The following is a 17537-nucleotide window of genomic DNA, read 5'->3' on the forward strand; positions in this document are numbered from 1 at the left end:
TCCCGTAATAAAAGGACTACATGTATGCGCTTTTTTGGGGATTGATGAAGAGAATTTTTTTTTTGAGTGAAGGACATTTTCAAGAAAGAAACAACAATTGCTTTTCCTCACTTGGATTTATACACTAATCATGGTATTATGGGGGCAAAATCAAAGGTGATTTTTTTTTCTCCTTATATAATTATTATTACATAATTTTGGTTAAATCAGTGCTTACAGATGGCTTACCTTCTGTAACTGTATTATTTATTGCTAGAAACAGATGCAGAAGCATTATTTGCAGTTATGTCACTATTCTGATAGTATGGATTTCTTATTGTATAAAACTTAATATGGTATGTATTTCAGAAACTCAACACATACCCTGCATATTTATCTCTAACATAAATAACAAATGTTACTTGTAAATCTTTCTGCTAACCTTTTGTAAATGAATCAGAAATTGTAAAAAAAAGTGCATATGAATATCCTACATATAGATATGATATACAGAAGGACCAAAAAAAAACCATGGTCAGTTGACTGAGTGAACTTACATAGGTTGAGTATACTAGTACTGTCGATCCATGTGTGCTTAATTGGATACTGAGTGAACTTTTCATGTGCTTATAATTACTGCCAAGTTTTCAGCATTGTACAGTACAATAAAACTGTATTCAGATTCATTAAAATATTCTCCCATTTACTGCACTGGCATCATTTATTCAGTTATAAAAATGGCATTGTGGAGGTGGTATAATGGACCCTTTATTTCCAGTTTCCATATTAGAATAATGCTAAGAAGAAAGCCACTCATCTGTAAGAATAATCGACAATATCTGCAGCTATATACACTATCCTATCCTATCACACATGTAGCCTTCCTATCACACAAAAACACAGATTTACCAACACAAGAGGTAAGGAGGATCCTACCTGCAAAGAGCTGACAATTTTTAATTGTTATGATTTGCTTCAAACATTTCTGTAACAATACACATTAAAATATTCCCAATGTGATGAATCACAGACTCCACAAAGCAGCTAAACCTGCAAAATAACCAGTTCCTTCCTCCCTTGCGTTTGTTTCTGGGTAATCACAACAGTGATATTTTTCCAAGGAGGGAGGGTTGCAACATTACAATGATGGCTGTATTCTGAATTGTGAGTCATAGCATAGACACTCTCATGGGTTTAGTATGCATCTCTATTTCACACAGCTAAAGGGTATTTATTACTTCAGTCCCTTTTTAGAAGCCTGCAAAAGCCTTACAATATATCCTATTCTCAAGAGATATCAAGTATGTGTATTAATAAATCCCTAGGAAATGAACATAGGATTTTATAAGATCAGTATTTCTTGCTCTCAGCTTCTGAATATTTCCTTAGCTGACGAGGCAATTAACAAGCACTACCCACAGAATGAATCCATAAGACTCAGTGTTTTCTGGGACACTTTACATCAAATTCTTAAAACCTGAATAACATGATATTGCCTCTTGTATATTGCACAGAATGCAATAGTAGTACCTGGGTTCCATTTCCTTATTCTTCTTTTCAAAACAAGCTATCCTGATACATTTAGGCTCCATCTACTGTTGAGACATGGAGGGGGGGGGGCAGGCAATCTGTAACTTCTCAACTGTCACAGCAATAGAGGTTGCCCACCCCTGCAATGAGCTGTAAAAGGCTGATTAGACATTGTAGTCACTGAAAAGAAACCTGTTATCCAGAAAGCTCCAAATTACAGTAAGGCCATCTTGCATAGACTAAATCAAATAATTACATTTTTTTAAAATGATTTCCTTTTTCTCTGTAATAATGAAACAGTACCTTGTATTTGACCCAAACTAAGATATAACTAACTAAGATATAATTAATCCTTATTGGAGGCAAATCAATGCTATTGGGTTTAATTCATGTTTAATTGATTTTTTAGTAGACTTAAGGGCTCTGGCACACGGGGAAATTAGTCGCCCGCGAAAAATCTCCCTGTTCGCGGGCGACTAATCTCCCCGAAATGCCATCCCACTGGCGAAAATGTAAATCGCCAGTGGGATGGCATACGCGGTGGCAGGATTTCAGTGAAATCGTGGAAGTTGCCTTGAGAGGAAACTGCCACGATTTCACTGAAATCGCGCCACCGCGTATGCCATCCCACCGGTGATTTACATTTTCGCTGTTGGGATGGCATTTCGGGGAGATTAGTCGCCCACGAACAGGGAGATTTGTTGTGGGCGACTAATCTCCCCGTGTGCCAGAGCCCTAAGGCGGCAATACATGGGCAGATTTTAGCTGCCTATTCGAGGCTTTCCCATTCAGCAGCTTATCTGCCTTTGTATGGGCATCCCAGACCTTGAAAATATGCCAAACAGGGCCTGAAACGTTGCCCGTACTGTTCCAAACTAATTCTACAGCATGTACATCATTTACAGCAGTCCTGTAAGCTCACAATCAAGGGTCACTATCACACTGTTGTCAATTTTTTTTTTTATTAGGAGCCAATTAACCTACCTTTACAGCTGGAGGGTATTGGAATATGTGGAGGAAAACACACAAGCAGTGGGAATGTGCTACCTATAAGGCTGATGCCACATGCGGCGTAGGGCTGATTTTTTCGGCAAGTGGAAAAACGCTTGCCGAAAATTCAGCCCTACGCCTGCTACTTGTGCCTGCACCCGAATGAATGGAATACGCTCGGGTGCAGGCATATGTACGCACGAAACGCGAGAGAATGCAAAGTCTCGCGTTTTCATGCGTATATCGGCTACATGTGCCTGCACCCGAGCGTATATGCACCCGTGCGATATACGCACGAAAACGCGAGAGAATGCAAAGTCTCGCGTTTTCATGCGTATATCGGCTACATGTGCCTGCACCCGAGCGTATCCCATTCATTCGGGTGCAGGCACAAGTAGCAGGCGTAGGGCTGAATTTTCAGCAAGCATTTTTCCGCTTGCCGAAAAAATCAGCCCTACGCCGCATGTGGCATCAGCCTTATAGGTAGCACATTCCCACTGCTTGTGTGTTTTCCTCCACATATTCCAATGCCCTCCAGCTTTTGTGTTTGAATTAGTATATGTTTGTAAACCACATCCCTATATACATTAGCACACTTGGTTTATAATTTTTTCTGTGAAATTTTCCTATTTATTTCTTTATTTTTAACTTTGTAATATAAGTAGAATGTAATAACATTTTGGAATGATTTTTAAACAGTTGTTGAGGTGTATTAATTACTTGAATGAGCTCCAACACCTATTAATTAATGACCCTATGATTTGAAATGATATAGGATTTGGGATTGCAGTGACACCCTTTATTGTCTTGAAAAGAAAAACCTATCATTAATATCTAGTTGAACACTGTATGAGGCTAAACTAAGGTTCATTTGGGCTGTATTTGATGTTCAGTCAGCCTCCACAAGGTGTCGTTATTGGTACATTTACATAAAAGAACAACATTCAGCAAAAGATAAGCTTGCCTTGTTTATTTTTCCTTCTATAGCCAGCATTGTTTGAATTTCCCTGGAGTTTCTCTCTTCACTGCTATTTACAGTTTAAAAAAATCAAAGCAAGGAAATATATTTATTATGAGTATCCCTGGTGAAAGCTCAGCATAATATATTTTTAGAAGCTAGGAATACAAAAATGGTTAGAATAAAGGAAAGGGTTTTTAACAGTGAAACCTGTGAAGCTCCCTAAGTGAGTTGTACTGGCAGATACATTAGATAGCTTTAAAAGGGGGTTGGATAGATATGGTAAATCTACTAGACTTAACTGAGAAATTTGAATTCTTTGATGCTAGAAACAAAAACGCTTTAAATTCATATGATAAAAAGTGGTCTTTATGGAAAACGTATAAGTCTGTTTAAAGATACCTAGAGAACTGTGGTATATAAATATCTCCTGGTGCCTTTTTCTTCTCCTTCCTAACCTAAAGCCCTTTTTTTTTTTTTTTTTATCTCTCTTTCCCCTTCTTCTCCCCTCTCTATCCTTTTCTCCCTCTCTCCTTCTTTTCTTCTTTCTTACTCCCTACCTACTATTTAGGTAGAGCATAAGTTACAGTTTGCTGAATATGTATAGCCTGAAACTTACATTTGTACTGTTAAAACATGTGCAATGGCTACTGTTATGTTGTTTGTTTCCCTTTCTTAGGAAAAAATAAAAATTGTCAAATTTAAAAAAAAAAAAAGGGGGTTGGATGGCTTTTTAGAAAGTAATAATTTACCGGGTTATTTTAAATAGCTCTTAGTATAAGTTGATATAGGGACTGGACCGATTGTGTGTCTTTTTTCAACCTAACTTACTATGTATATAACACTCATAACATTTATGATTGGCTGAATTATGTGCATGTGACTATACTGCAAACACAAATACATGCAAAACAAAGTTCTAACATTCACCTTGTTGTTTTATAGCAGTGATGCCCAACAGGACCCACAGCTTTGGCCCCATGATAGAGGACTCATGATAGAGGGCTGCATGCACAGATATAATGATGTTCTCAGAATTATTTGTATGCATTCACATTACAAAGAATAATGAACATTACAATTTACACAACCCTCAGCTGCATAAGATGTTGCAGGGCCAAAATTAGTATTTGTGAATAATCAACATTTAGGTGTAACCACTTAATGATCATCATTGGCACATACAAAACATATGTATGCATGTATGTATGTTATAAAGTGCACAAGGATACGCATCGCTGTACATGTGTATATGCGGACGCACGTCTATGCAGGTTAGTTTGGCGCATGTGCCTAACGCACAACCCGGAAGTGCCTTACAATTTTAAAGCAATTTGCTTAAATATCTAGAGAGCAACAAAATTACATTTCATTTCAATAAATATTTAGCAATTCAACCAAATGACCATGGCATAACGTTTACTGTGGCTCTCTGTATGTTAAGTGTGTGTGCCTGTACAATCATGTATGAAACAGGGATTGTGTTGTGTCCCAGGATGAGATAGTTTGAAGTCAAGAAGGCTATTCTATGCATTGTGACCTTAAAGCACCTAAAGAAAAAAGAGCAGCTGATCAATATATTAATAATGCCATGGTTACTCTTAGGGATCTTCATTAAACCTCAGTCATCTCTACACTTATCATCAACTTCAAAGCCCAGTACACGAATATAGTTCCCATTGACTCTATCGCAGAAGTCAGGACTATTGTTTAAACTTATAGCCTTCTTCCTACTTATGACTCTTGCTTAGGTACCATCCTCTCTCTTGGCCCATCATTAGCATCACCCTCCAACTCCTGCACATTATTCTATGGAAGGTATGGCCTGAAAAGGTCTTCTCAATCAGATTTTAATAACATTAGAGTTTATTATTTTTCTCTTGAGAAAGGAAATATTTTGGCATCTTGGATTTTGGTAGAGACTCAATTTTCTTGAGTAACTCTTTAATGATCTTCCCAGGCTCTGACCAGATGCTTTCGATTTATCGTTTCCATATTATAGGAAAGGAAAATTCATATTTTGGCCTCAAAGACTGAGGAAAATGAAATCCTGGTTCTTCTCAGAAGGTTCTGTTAGACTACTGAAAGGAAGATACAGTGTCAGGAGAAAGCACCTGCTTGAAATTGAGATTTCCCTCATCCAGAAACTCATTATCCAGAATGCCCCAAATTACAGGAAGGCCATCTCTGACAGAGTCGATTTTAAGCAAATATTTTTTAAATTATTAAAAACTATTTCCTCTGTAACAATAACAGTTCCTTGTTCTTGACCCTAACCCATCTGCATGAATCTATATTGTTGTATAAACAATCGTACTGCATTTATTTAATACATACATGATTTTCGACAGACTTAAGGAAAACCCCAGGCTCCAAGCATTCCAGTTAACAGATACTATACCTATACACAATCAAGTTGCCACAATTTCAGAATAACATTAGCTGAAAGTCTACTGAAGATCAAAGTAGAGTGATTAAACTTTTACATTTTATTCAAGATCTTTAGCCCATCTTTTGGCCATAGCAGACCCTTCCTCATTAATAGCAGCATGCTCCTGCATTAAATCTACCACTGACAAAGCACTATGGTGACTAGAAGAGATGGCTGAAAGGTATGACAATGGTGGGAGCAATCTATAAAAGATTTAAAGTGTGAATGCCCATTAGCCACACAGTCAACTGATGTTATGTATTTTCTGATACGTATTACCTGAAGTATGTAATGTATTTATTACCAGGTGGCATGCAGTATGAGCTTAACAAACTCATCAATAATTTACCATGGTTTTTAACAGTTCACCAGTGACTTTCACAGTTCAGGAGCTTGATTGCTTGGAAGGATCAAAGGTATAGTATAATGCAGTGATCCCCAACCAGTGGGTCGTGAGCAACATGTTGCTCCCCAGCCCCTTGGATGTTGCTCCCAGTGGTCTTATAACGGGTGCTTATTTTTGAATTCTTGGCTTGGAGGCAAGTTTTGGTTGAAAAAAGCAAGGTGCACTGACAAACAGAACCTTCTATGGGCTGCCGTCCAGTTAGGGGCTATCAAATAGCCATTGACAGCCCATATTTGGCACCCCCAGAAACTTATTTATGCATGTGTTGCTCCCCGACTCTTTTTACACTTGAATGTGGCTCACAGGTAAAAAAGGTTGGGGATATCTGGTATAATGTATAGTATGAGCAAAGTACAGACCTATAAAAAGTTTGCCAACTGGAGTTTAAAGAACAAAAAAATTATGCCTTGCATCCATCCTTGAAATTGTAAACATGTATAGGCAAACCCATTATTCAAGAAAAGCTCCATAATATACCATAATAACCTGTGCACTCCTTTACTTTTGATTAATTTTAATTAATCCTTATTTATATACAATATCTATATACATACCATAGATAAAAAACAGTTTAATTTATGCATTGTTCCCATTATTACCCATACTTGCTCATATTTATTTGGCCTTTGAATATGTATATAAAATAAGCGGCTACTGCTGTATGATCTCTAAGCAGGGCTTAAAATGTTTTTTTAAGTAACAGTGTGGCATGGTGCTCCATATTGCAGAACCACAAATATCTTGTACTTCACTTGCACTTCTGTGCCCAATGAACTCAAATATTCACAGTCTAATGGCAGACACTACTGAATGGTGTGCATGGTGAAGCTGCTCTGTGGCCCCATGCCTTTGATTAGGTGTCATGACAGGTTGTTGCACAGTGGCAGCTGCTAAGGACCAGGGAGATGGACATTACTCAAATGGTCACATATACTAACAAAATGTTTACCTTCATTCGATTGGGGAAATGCACCGCATACTGTGAATAACATTTTCCACGACTTCCAGCACCCACAATTAGAACATTTACACATTGTACCTCTTCTTCAGGAGGTTTTGGCTGCAATAAAGAACAAGGTGATTATTATTTACTAATAACATTTCTGCCACTATATAATGGTATAAATGTGCATATTTATCTATCTACATATCTGTCAGTTATGGCACTGTAACTATGTCAAATGAAGCATTTTCTCAGAAGGCATATCTACGCCGGGTGAGAAAACTTGAACTGCTTTCATACCCAAAGTTACTGTGCATTGACGGGAACGGCATCTGCCTGCAAGCAAGGTGGATTAGCATGAAAATGCATACTTTCATGTTTCTGTGCAGTGTTAGGGTAAATCCTCCGTTAGTGCTCCCTGCACCTTTTCCCTGCAGTCACGGACCGATCAGGGAACTTGTACAAACGATACAACCAGTATGTGTATTGCAAAGTTCAGCATTTAGCAATTTAACCCCTATCAGTGAAGAAATTCACCCCTTCTGTGCATGGGAGGAAATGAAAATAAATGGACATGGAAGAAGTGAAGATTGAAGAAAAAAGATGTGCAAAAAAAAATCTGAAAACTGAAGGTGACCATAGAGAGGATACAAATATTTTGGTGAGTCAGCCTTTAAGGTTTCCTATTAGGCTTCCAGCACCCCACTCTAACATGGTCCAGACTTTGGATATTTAAAATGAATTATTTTTGAGATTCCTCTGGAGGACATTAATTAAACAAAAACCATTACTTATGCAGCATTATTTTAGGGTGCTGCAATGTAAAAAATTGCCCTACTATAAAAAAAGGATTTTAAGCTTTATGGACTTCTGTATATGTTACACAGTGGTCAGTAGAAGCTACCACATCCACATATGTGGCATAAGTACATTAAATGCACTTTACTGACTCAATAAATTCAGGCACTAAAGCACACCTAAATAACCTCACTACAAAAAACAGAAGGGCACGGGCAACCTAGACAGTGGTGAAATGTACGTTTTGTGGGCCTGATAAAAAAAGTAGACCTGTGCTGTTACTGTTAATAGCTATCTGACAATAAATACCAATATGGCTGTCTAATGATCCTTAACCTTGACATATAACAGTCCCTGATCCCTACCACCAGTCGGCCGATATCAGCTATCAGCTGCATGTGCCTGCACCAGGGCGCTTACCCGCAGGCTGACAATCCACCCAGTGTGACCTTGCCCTAACTGCTTTGTGTGCACACAAGGTGAAGAGGTGACTCTCAGTGCAAGTAACACAGGCAGTGGATGAGTGTGGATTCCGCCAACACAGTTCCTGTCACTGCAGATATGGGAAGGGGCAGATAGGAGCTTATCGTACCCACACTTCAGTATAAAGCCTTGTGTGCTATTAGGCTAAAATAATATGAAGAACTAGATTGCAAGCCCTTTCAGGCATTGCTTTGTATGTAAATCTGTATGTCTGATGTGTACAACCATTTATTGTACAGTGCTTCAAAATATGTTGGTGCTTTACAAATATGTGTTAATAATTCCATTTTCTGTATCGGCTGGTAAAAGGATAAACCTAGAGACTTATAAAAGGCTAATAAAACTTATAAACCTTATGACCTGTTGCTTTCTTAATAATGATCCAGTCCTCTAAGAAGCAATTAATAAAAGTGGAGTTAGCCCGTAACCAAAGTAAAACTAGAGTGAAATGCTAATTTATGTAAAAAAAAATCCCCAGGGCTCAAGAGCATGCCCCTTAGTGCTCATCTAGTGCTACACTTTGCTTCTTCCACTGGATCTAAATTCTAGTGCAAGGAGCAGAGCACAGTGTCAGGAGGAGCAGAGGAACCCTGGAAGTGACAGGTGGTAATGCAATGGCACTGTCTAACACAGGCACTGCACTATTCAAGGGGCTGGCCACTAGTCTCAATGTGTTCCAATACCTGATTGTGCCCTTTTATTTGCACTTTGCACACTAAAGTGCACAGGATGAAAAATGGGCTACGCTTCATCCTGCACTACCCTGTAATGGAATGCAAGAGAACACAGGGCAAAATGCTAATGTGTAAAAGCCCTTTTAAACTAAAGGTGGTCATACAAGGGTCAATAAAGTGCACATGCAAAGTTCCAGCTGATGGGCTTGCTGATATCTGGCTGAAAATCAAGCAGATTTCAATCAGGCAGGTTAGATTTTGCAGTCTGATCTAGCCATATCTATATTTTGATGCAGTCCTCATCCCATCTGCCTGTCTAGCCACAATTATGATCCAACTGTTGGCCAGAGGGGCAATATTCAATCAGCCTGATATTGCCCACCTCAAGCGGATCTTTACATGTATTGCAGCAGTTGACTTTTTGCCTGCTTACTTCTGCACATTAAACCTGTGTGTTAGGTTGGTTTGGGTTACAAATGGGGCCTACCAACATGGTTTTGGGCAGGTGGTGGGTCAGACTTTAGTATTGCTTAGGGCCTGTGCATGTTCTTTGGCCTTTATGCTGTGTCCCCTCCCCTTCTGTGATATCAGTGGTGGTGACTTCATACTGGGTCCCAGAGATGACATACAGCAGGGATCCCCCACCTTTTATACTTGTGAGCCACATTCAAATGGAAAGTGTTGGGGAGCAACACAAGCATAGAAAAAGTTCCTGGGGGTGCAAATAAGAGCTTTAATTGGCTATTTGGTAGCCCCTATGTGGACTGGTAGCCTATAGAAGGCTGTTGGCTTTACACTGGGTTTTATGCAACCAAAACTTGCCCCCAAGCCAGAAATTCAAAAATGGGCACCTGCTTTGAGGCCACTGGGAGCAACATCCAAGGGGTTGGAGAGCAACATGTTGCTCACGAGCCACTGGTTGGGGGATCACTGACATACAGTATACCAAACATTTTAATTGAAAATGCCAGTATCACTTTCTGTGTACTGTTTAATGTGTACTAATGAAAACATGCAGTGAATACAATTATACCCTGGGAAACAAAAGAGGTAATTACCTGCTGTGAAGAGCTGGGTGGCTCCCAGAGTTGCTTTTTGGTGCTGGATCTCAACACTTGCGAGAAGAAATTCATGCTGTTAGTAGAAGCAGCAAGACTTTCTGGCAGGGGAAAGATACATAAAAGAATGAGCAATTAAATACAGAGCTGTACAGAGCGGATGTTATTATCCTCCAGCTCCAGACTGCTTCCCTGAGTAATGGTTAAACCAAGAAGCCACTCCTTCAAAATGTGACTGATATACTTTACCCTGACTGAAACGTATTTTTTGTGATGTCAGCAAACCGGATTTGTTTACTAGATGCTGGGAGTGTTCAGTGTTCAAGAGTATTACAGTACAATGGAGACCTGGAAGTTGAAATCCTGTCTCTTATTACTAAGCACATGATACATCATTTCAAAAAAATACATGCTTATAAACAATCTTCTTTACATTTATGTATGTAGGATTAAACACACACACACACACATTATATATATATATACTGTATATATTGTGCTATGTTAAATACTCTGTATCTCCATGTGTAGTTTATTGTTTTAATATCACTCTCTAAGTAAGTTAACTAGGTCATTATTTAGAGGAATAAACAACTGCAGGAAATTATCATAATCACCTTTTCCCTGCAGACCGTATGTTTTATTAGTTAAATGATATAGGAAGTTAACTTAGTGAAAGGAGAAGTAAAGTGGAAGAAGATGATTGCTCCAAAATGCTTCTACAGAAGTACCCCAGGTCAATGCAGTTTTCAATAAATAGGAGCACTGGCCCAGGGTACCAGGTAAGCTATTATACAGCAATCACTGGGGGGTGCCTAACACTTGGCACCCCCCAGCTATTATAACTTTACTTCTTCTGTAACAGGGAATGCTAGAATGCACAAATGTCTTAATGTCCTATATCTATTAAAATGGCAGCATGCAGAGGACCTCTTGTCTCTTTTTGAATTTTGTGGTCACAGCCTCATTTTATACAGGAGCAGTGGCCATCTCCGCGTTGTAGCTCCTATCATCCCCAACTTCTGTCAGCTGATCCCAATGGTGTCCAAAGAAAATGAAACCACCTGAAAGTTTTAACATTCAAAAGCAAGTTGCAGGAAAAACTCAGTCCCTATAGAAATGCCTAAATATATTGCAATATATGGACAAACAATCCCTGTTTTGTTTAAAGGGGAGGGCATTTTTTAGTAGCTTAATGTACAGAATGTCTTAATGTATTGAAATGGGTGAGTGCAGAGGATCTCTTTTCTCTCTGTATGAATGTTGTGGTTACAGCCTCATCGCACCCCTGCTTAATAATTTACAACTGTTTAGTGGTGAACACAAATTTACCTTTTGCTAATGTTTGAAAGAATAGGTAAGGTAGTGTATTAAGCAAACTGTACTCTGAAGTTTTAACCTCTTCTAGCCAGGCTACGTCACATGTCACACATGGCACATATTTGATATGTACGGTATGTGACTTGGATTTGGCCGAATCCTGCTTAAAAAGGCAGAATCTTGGCTGAATCCTGAACCAAATCCTGGATTCGGTGCATCACTATTATTATTTCAATAAGCTATCGCAGTGCTCTCCAACTGGCGGCCCACAACCCCCCTCTGTGTAGCCCCCCACCTGTCTGGCTGCTGTGACTGCTTACATTCATGTAAGCTTTAAATGGTATCAGTACTGAAATTAACCGGCCCCCTGCATTGCTCACACCTCAGATTCAGACTGTAAACAGTAGGAGTTTGTTAGCATTTTGAAATAGTCATTATATGGTCCCTAAGGTGTGTAATTATATGCTGGGGGTTGCTGTGTTATCCACAGGGGAGGAGGCAGCGTATGGATTTAAAGGTATGTATTAATATGACAAATTCTTTTACATATGAATGAAGGGTGATTTCGCTACAGTGAGCATTAACCATATGGGTTTTTACTGCGCTATCACCATTAATATGGGTATGGTCTTAAAAGCTCTTGTTATAACATGGGTGTGGTTTAAAAGGGGAGTGGTCAAAACTGGCTTCCATTATCGGCTCTCCACCATGTAGGCCAGAAAAATTCCGGCCCTTGGTACCAAAGAGTTTGGACAGCACTAAGCTATCATATTACATTCAAGTTAATGTAACTTGATTTTTGGAGTATTTATGGTGAAATCTTCCATTTAAAATAATGCAGCTCAAAACCACATTCTCAGGAAGAATTTATACAGGTATGGGACCCGTTATCCAGAATGCTTGGGACCTTCGGATAAGGGGTCTTTCCGTAATTCGGATCTCCTACCTTAAGTCTACTTGAAAAAATATTTAAACAGTAATTAAATCCAATAGGACTGTTTTGGCTCCAATAAGGATTTATTATATCTTAGTTGGGATCAAGTACAGGTACTGTTTTATTATTACAGAGAAAAAGGAAACCATTTTTAAAAATGTCAATTATTTGATTAAAATGGAGTCTATGGTTGATAGCCTTTCCGTAATTCAGAACTTTCTGGATAATGGGTTTCCGGATAAGGGGTCTGATACCTGTACAGTGTAGTTGAAAGTGCCAGAGCTAATAGATTACACAAAACAACCATACTATCTGGGCTGTAATCAGCACAGCATAGAGAGGTGCTGCCTGCACAGAGTCTATACCGTCCTCGGCAGTCTGTCTGTATTCACTGTATTGGTCTCTCAGCTCTCTCACACTGGGCAAATTTGCACCTGGGCAGCAGGGTTATCCAGCTGCAGGTTGGACACTGAAAGCAATCTCATTTAAACAATGAACCTCTTAAATGTGCAACATCCCTTTGGCTCACAGTGTAATGCAACCCATCCGTCGCCTTGTTCTATCGCAAAGTGATGGATTCTGGAACTTGAAGCCCCTCACCCCTCTGCTTTAAGTAGTTGGTGGTGTACAGATTCTACAATTATTTTTGGAATACATATACGTTTAAGGGAGATTCGTAAAAGCGGAGTAAGCCTGAAATTAAAGATGAGGTTAAAATAGAGTTTACAGATTTTTTTACCAACTTTTGCAAAAAAGCTGGGGCAAAGTATTTCTGCCAGTTCTTTCTGATTTTATTTCTGTATTTCACATTATTAATGCCAGCAAAGTTATGTTAAAAAAATAAAATGTGGCAAAAAAATGACACCATTCTTGACTGCTCCAGGCTCACAAGTACCACATGTAATGCAAAAGTATAGCTTGTTCGAAAATATGAGCCTTTTGTGAATTTGTTTTTACACTTTGACTAGAATAATATTTTTTTACTAGTTTACTAGTTTTATTTTACTCCATCTTTGTACATGAAACCCTGAATCATAACCTCACCCCCAAAAAAAGAAGGCATAAAGAACCCCACACCACCTGGTGTCTGGTGGCATGCTAAAAGGGTTTAAATAAATTGTAGATTATTTTATTTACATATAGACACCCAGGGGCCACCCTTTATATAGAATGGGATAACCAGAAAACAAACTTGCAAGTGGTAATGCAGACAAGTTTTTGTACTGGCAAAATGAAGGAAACAATAGTATCCTAGGGCCATTTGCAGTAAATTATACAAAAAAAACACAATTACTATCATTCTTCAGGTTCAAGGACTGTACAAAGCCAAATATACAAAGCTAGAAACTATAAATTCTATATGGCAGATAAAACTGTGGAACTGACTGAAGGGACAGTCTTCTACCTTCTTATATTCCGTAGGCTGTGTCCACATCTGTTACTAGTTCACCCAGCATAGCTCTATAGTCCTAACCCAGGGGTGCCCAGACTTTTTCCCCCGGTGATCGACTTTTGGCTCCTCCCCGCGTACGTACGCGACGCAGTGTACGTACGCCCACCCAATAAACACGTGAAACCGCTGCACTTCTGCATTTCCCGGCTTCGACATGGTCCACCAGAAATCCACGGGGGATCAACTGGTGGACCGCGATTAACATTTTGGCCATCCCTGCCCTAACCTATCTAACTAAAGCTGGCTATACACGGTTTGCAGGGCCATGCAGGTAGCTTCCCACAGTTTTCCTAGCTTCAACAGATGATACTACTTGAAATGGTAATTTTCGTTGATGGCCAAATCAAATGTTTAATCAATTTCAGAATAAACTTGGTTGTACAGTAACAAAAAGAAAATATCTTTTCAAAATATACATATGTATGGCCAACTTAAGCCCTAATAGGATATAACTACATCTGTGGCCATCTCCTTCACTGAAGGCTGCTGCATTTCAGTAGGAGGCTCTGACAAACTGGCTGCATTGCAAAGTATCTCAAAATGTACTTCCAAAGCTCAGGCCCGGATTTGTGGAGAGGCCACAAAGGCCCGGGCAATGGGGGACTTCTCCCCACTGTTCCGTATGCAAGTGTGGCCTTCCGCGCATGCGCGCAGTGACCCGTTGTTCGCGCATGCGCACTCGCGGGGGGAGGTGGGGCGCAACTTGCGGGGGCAGCCTCGGGGCGCCAAGACTGGAAATCCGCCCCTGCCAAAGCTCATCTGAAAATGTACAGTACCAGCCATAGGCTAGTGCTGTGCATAATCAACAGTGATTAAGGAGCAACTATCAATTCAGTTATCTTACAATTATTACAGTCACTTGTGAGTATCTACTCTTATCCTGTGACCTACAGTTATGAAAAATGCCTGCTTACAACAAATTTGCACAGAAGCCTGACCTTTAAGCATGCTATATAGTAGTAGGTGTGGCACATTATTTGCACCTTCTCTACTGTTTTAACGTGGTGCATAAAGCTGGCCATACACATACTTTTCTTACAATTTTCGGAACCATGTGTGGCCACTGAATTATCATCCCAATCATTTTCGTACCATGGCAATCGGTCATTTAGTCAATCAGACAGGTTAGAAAATTTTGGTCGATACCAATGAAATCTGTGCATGTATTGTGTATCTGACGATATCCTTGAATGACCTACAATGCATTTCTGGGATGTCACAACAATTGTTGTCTGACAATTATTTTATGTTCAGAACATCTTCCAATTTGTTATTTTTATGACTTTATCCAACAATTTTAACCTAAATGTTAGTTTTAGATTGTTGCATTTAACGTACATATGATCGATATGCTTAAGAGCCAGCAACATATGCTCCTGGAAATACATTTAAACTGATAACTATATAAATATATGCTATAGAAGACTTTGGCTTGGAAAGAGATATAGAACTAAAAAATAATTTTAAAAATACTCTGATTTTCTATCCTGGATGGTATTTTCTTTAGTACTCTGGGTAATTGTGCCCTTATTTTTGCTCCTGCAATGTAAATATCTAGACTTCAACTATGCATTTTTACACATTACATACCCATTATTTACCTTATCCACAAGAGTGGCTTGATGTGTGGATATCAGCTTGTAAAACCAAAGAACTGAGTTCAACAGTGCCATCTCCTGGCCCTAGTTTGTAGTAAAATTATTTTGTACAACTAGGACTTCTTTAGTAAAACAGGGGAAATGCAAAAAATTGTTCCAGCAAAATTGCACAAGATTTTTTGAAGGATACCAGACATGCAAATATTTCTGGATGATACAGAACAGGAATGTGTCCTACTTGTGCCTCTGAGGTACAGGGTGCCACCTGGATGAGATACGGATTCACACTTACATGACCTTCAATCTCACCTTGGAACAAGATGGAGTTCCTTTAGGTGATCCAGAGTGAGCTGCACTTTGTGCCTTATGCACCAAAGTATGTAGAACATGCAAATTGACACAGAGCTCTGGTATATATAAAAGTACAAGCATTGTTTAGTTTAATGGAAGCCCATTTTTCCACCTAGTGACTAAATAAGCCCTAATGAGTTAACTTTGATAAGTTTGACCAGAAACAGAAGCATGCTCTTCTCTAGAACCACATTAAAAAAACAGTACAGGTATGGGACCTGTTATTCAGAATGCTCGGAACCTGGGGTTTTCCGGATAAGGGATCTTTCCGTAATTTGGATCTCCATAACTTCTGCTAAAATTCATTTAAATATTGAATAAACGCAATAGGCTTGTTTTGCCTCCAATAGGGATTCATTATATCTTAAAGTACAAGGTAGTGTTTAATTATTACAGGGAAAAAGGAAATAATTTTTAAAAGTTAGAATTATTTGCTTATAATGAAGTCTATGGGAGATGGCCTTTCCGTGATTTGGAACTACCTACAGTAGATTATGGGTGTCCAGATAAGGGATCCCATACCTGTGCAAGCAGTCACCACTAGGGTAGTCAATTTTGCCTAGAAAAAATGCTGGTCTTCCTCTCCTTTATTCTTCCCCCTGATATATAACAATTCCAGTAATATACCAGCATGGTGAAAATCCAGCCACAGTCCATACATACAGACAAGAAAATACAATATATAGTGAATAAGTGCCCTTACGTGATAAGTAAATAAATGAAAAGAAAACAGTATTACTAAACAGGGCACTTTCCCTTTAATTTTCATTACTATATGCATTCTTCAGTCTTGCTGTGTTTCCAATCTGGCAAGCTCTTTCATTCTTAATATTGTCAATTAATATAAAGGTAAAGGTTCTGTAAACTGAAATGCTTGGTACCTAGTGTGTTCCAGATGAGGGATTTTTCCATGTTGAGCACAATGCCTTATAGCTACATTGAGGGCCAGATTTATCAAAGTCCGAATTTCGGATCATTAAAAGTACGATTGCAAAATATTCAGATTAAATACGAAAATTTCTGATGTGCGTTAATTGCGAGAAAAATCGTATCGTGGTCGTACAAAAATATTGTGGTACGATCCGAAAGTTATGAAATTTACGTATAAGAACGATCGTAAACGGCGCAAAAACCTTTCTGACTTTGATCCTTCAGTGCATGATTTTGGAAGCCTCCGATAGAAAATCAATGGCACTCTGCAGCTCCAACCTGGCCAAAGGAAAGTCAAGATACTGAAGCTTGAATGAATAACGAAACTTTCATACTCGTTGCAACAAATACGATTTAGTCACACAACTTGATGCAAAGCACAAAAAAGTCTTGGAAATTAACTAAAAAATTGTAGAAAATATGCACAGTTCTAAAAGTTAGAAAAAATATGAATTTTTCCCATTCGGACCAATATATGCTAGCTTTGTTAACCTTGTTAAGTACAAAGTGAGGCAAACATACAGTACATGCATAGATATTATTGCATGACAGACAAACAATAGTTCAATATCTTAATATACAGCATAATGGATCATTAAAAAGACTTGTATCCTAGAAATATGATAACTAGCAGGTATTATTACTTAGCAGGCTGGCCACGCATGTAGGTTGCCAGTCAGGAACCAGTCAAGAACATCATT

The 17537-nt window shown here is 38.8% G+C and overlaps 1 protein-coding gene across 4 annotated transcripts in view; it reads right to left on the bottom strand.

The window, feature by feature from the left end:
• Nucleotides 1–17537, bottom strand: part of LOC100488469 — a 97491-nt gene that overhangs the window by 64675 nt on the left and 15279 nt on the right. For all 4 annotated transcript variants that reach the window (XM_012967179.2, XM_012967177.2, XM_002937458.4 and 1 more), the window contains 2 exons: nt 10251–10351; nt 7244–7354 (listed from right to left, as the gene is read on the bottom strand). In XM_012967179.2, the coding sequence (XP_012822633.1) occupies nt 7244–7354; nt 10251–10325 (186 nt within the window). In that variant the 5' untranslated portion in view covers nt 10326–10351. The remainder of the gene's footprint in view (nt 1–7243; nt 7355–10250; nt 10352–17537) is intronic.

Source organism: Xenopus tropicalis, chromosome 7 (assembly GCF_000004195.4).
Source record: "Xenopus tropicalis strain Nigerian chromosome 7, UCB_Xtro_10.0, whole genome shotgun sequence".
Taxonomy (NCBI): Eukaryota; Metazoa; Chordata; class Amphibia; order Anura; family Pipidae; genus Xenopus; species Xenopus tropicalis.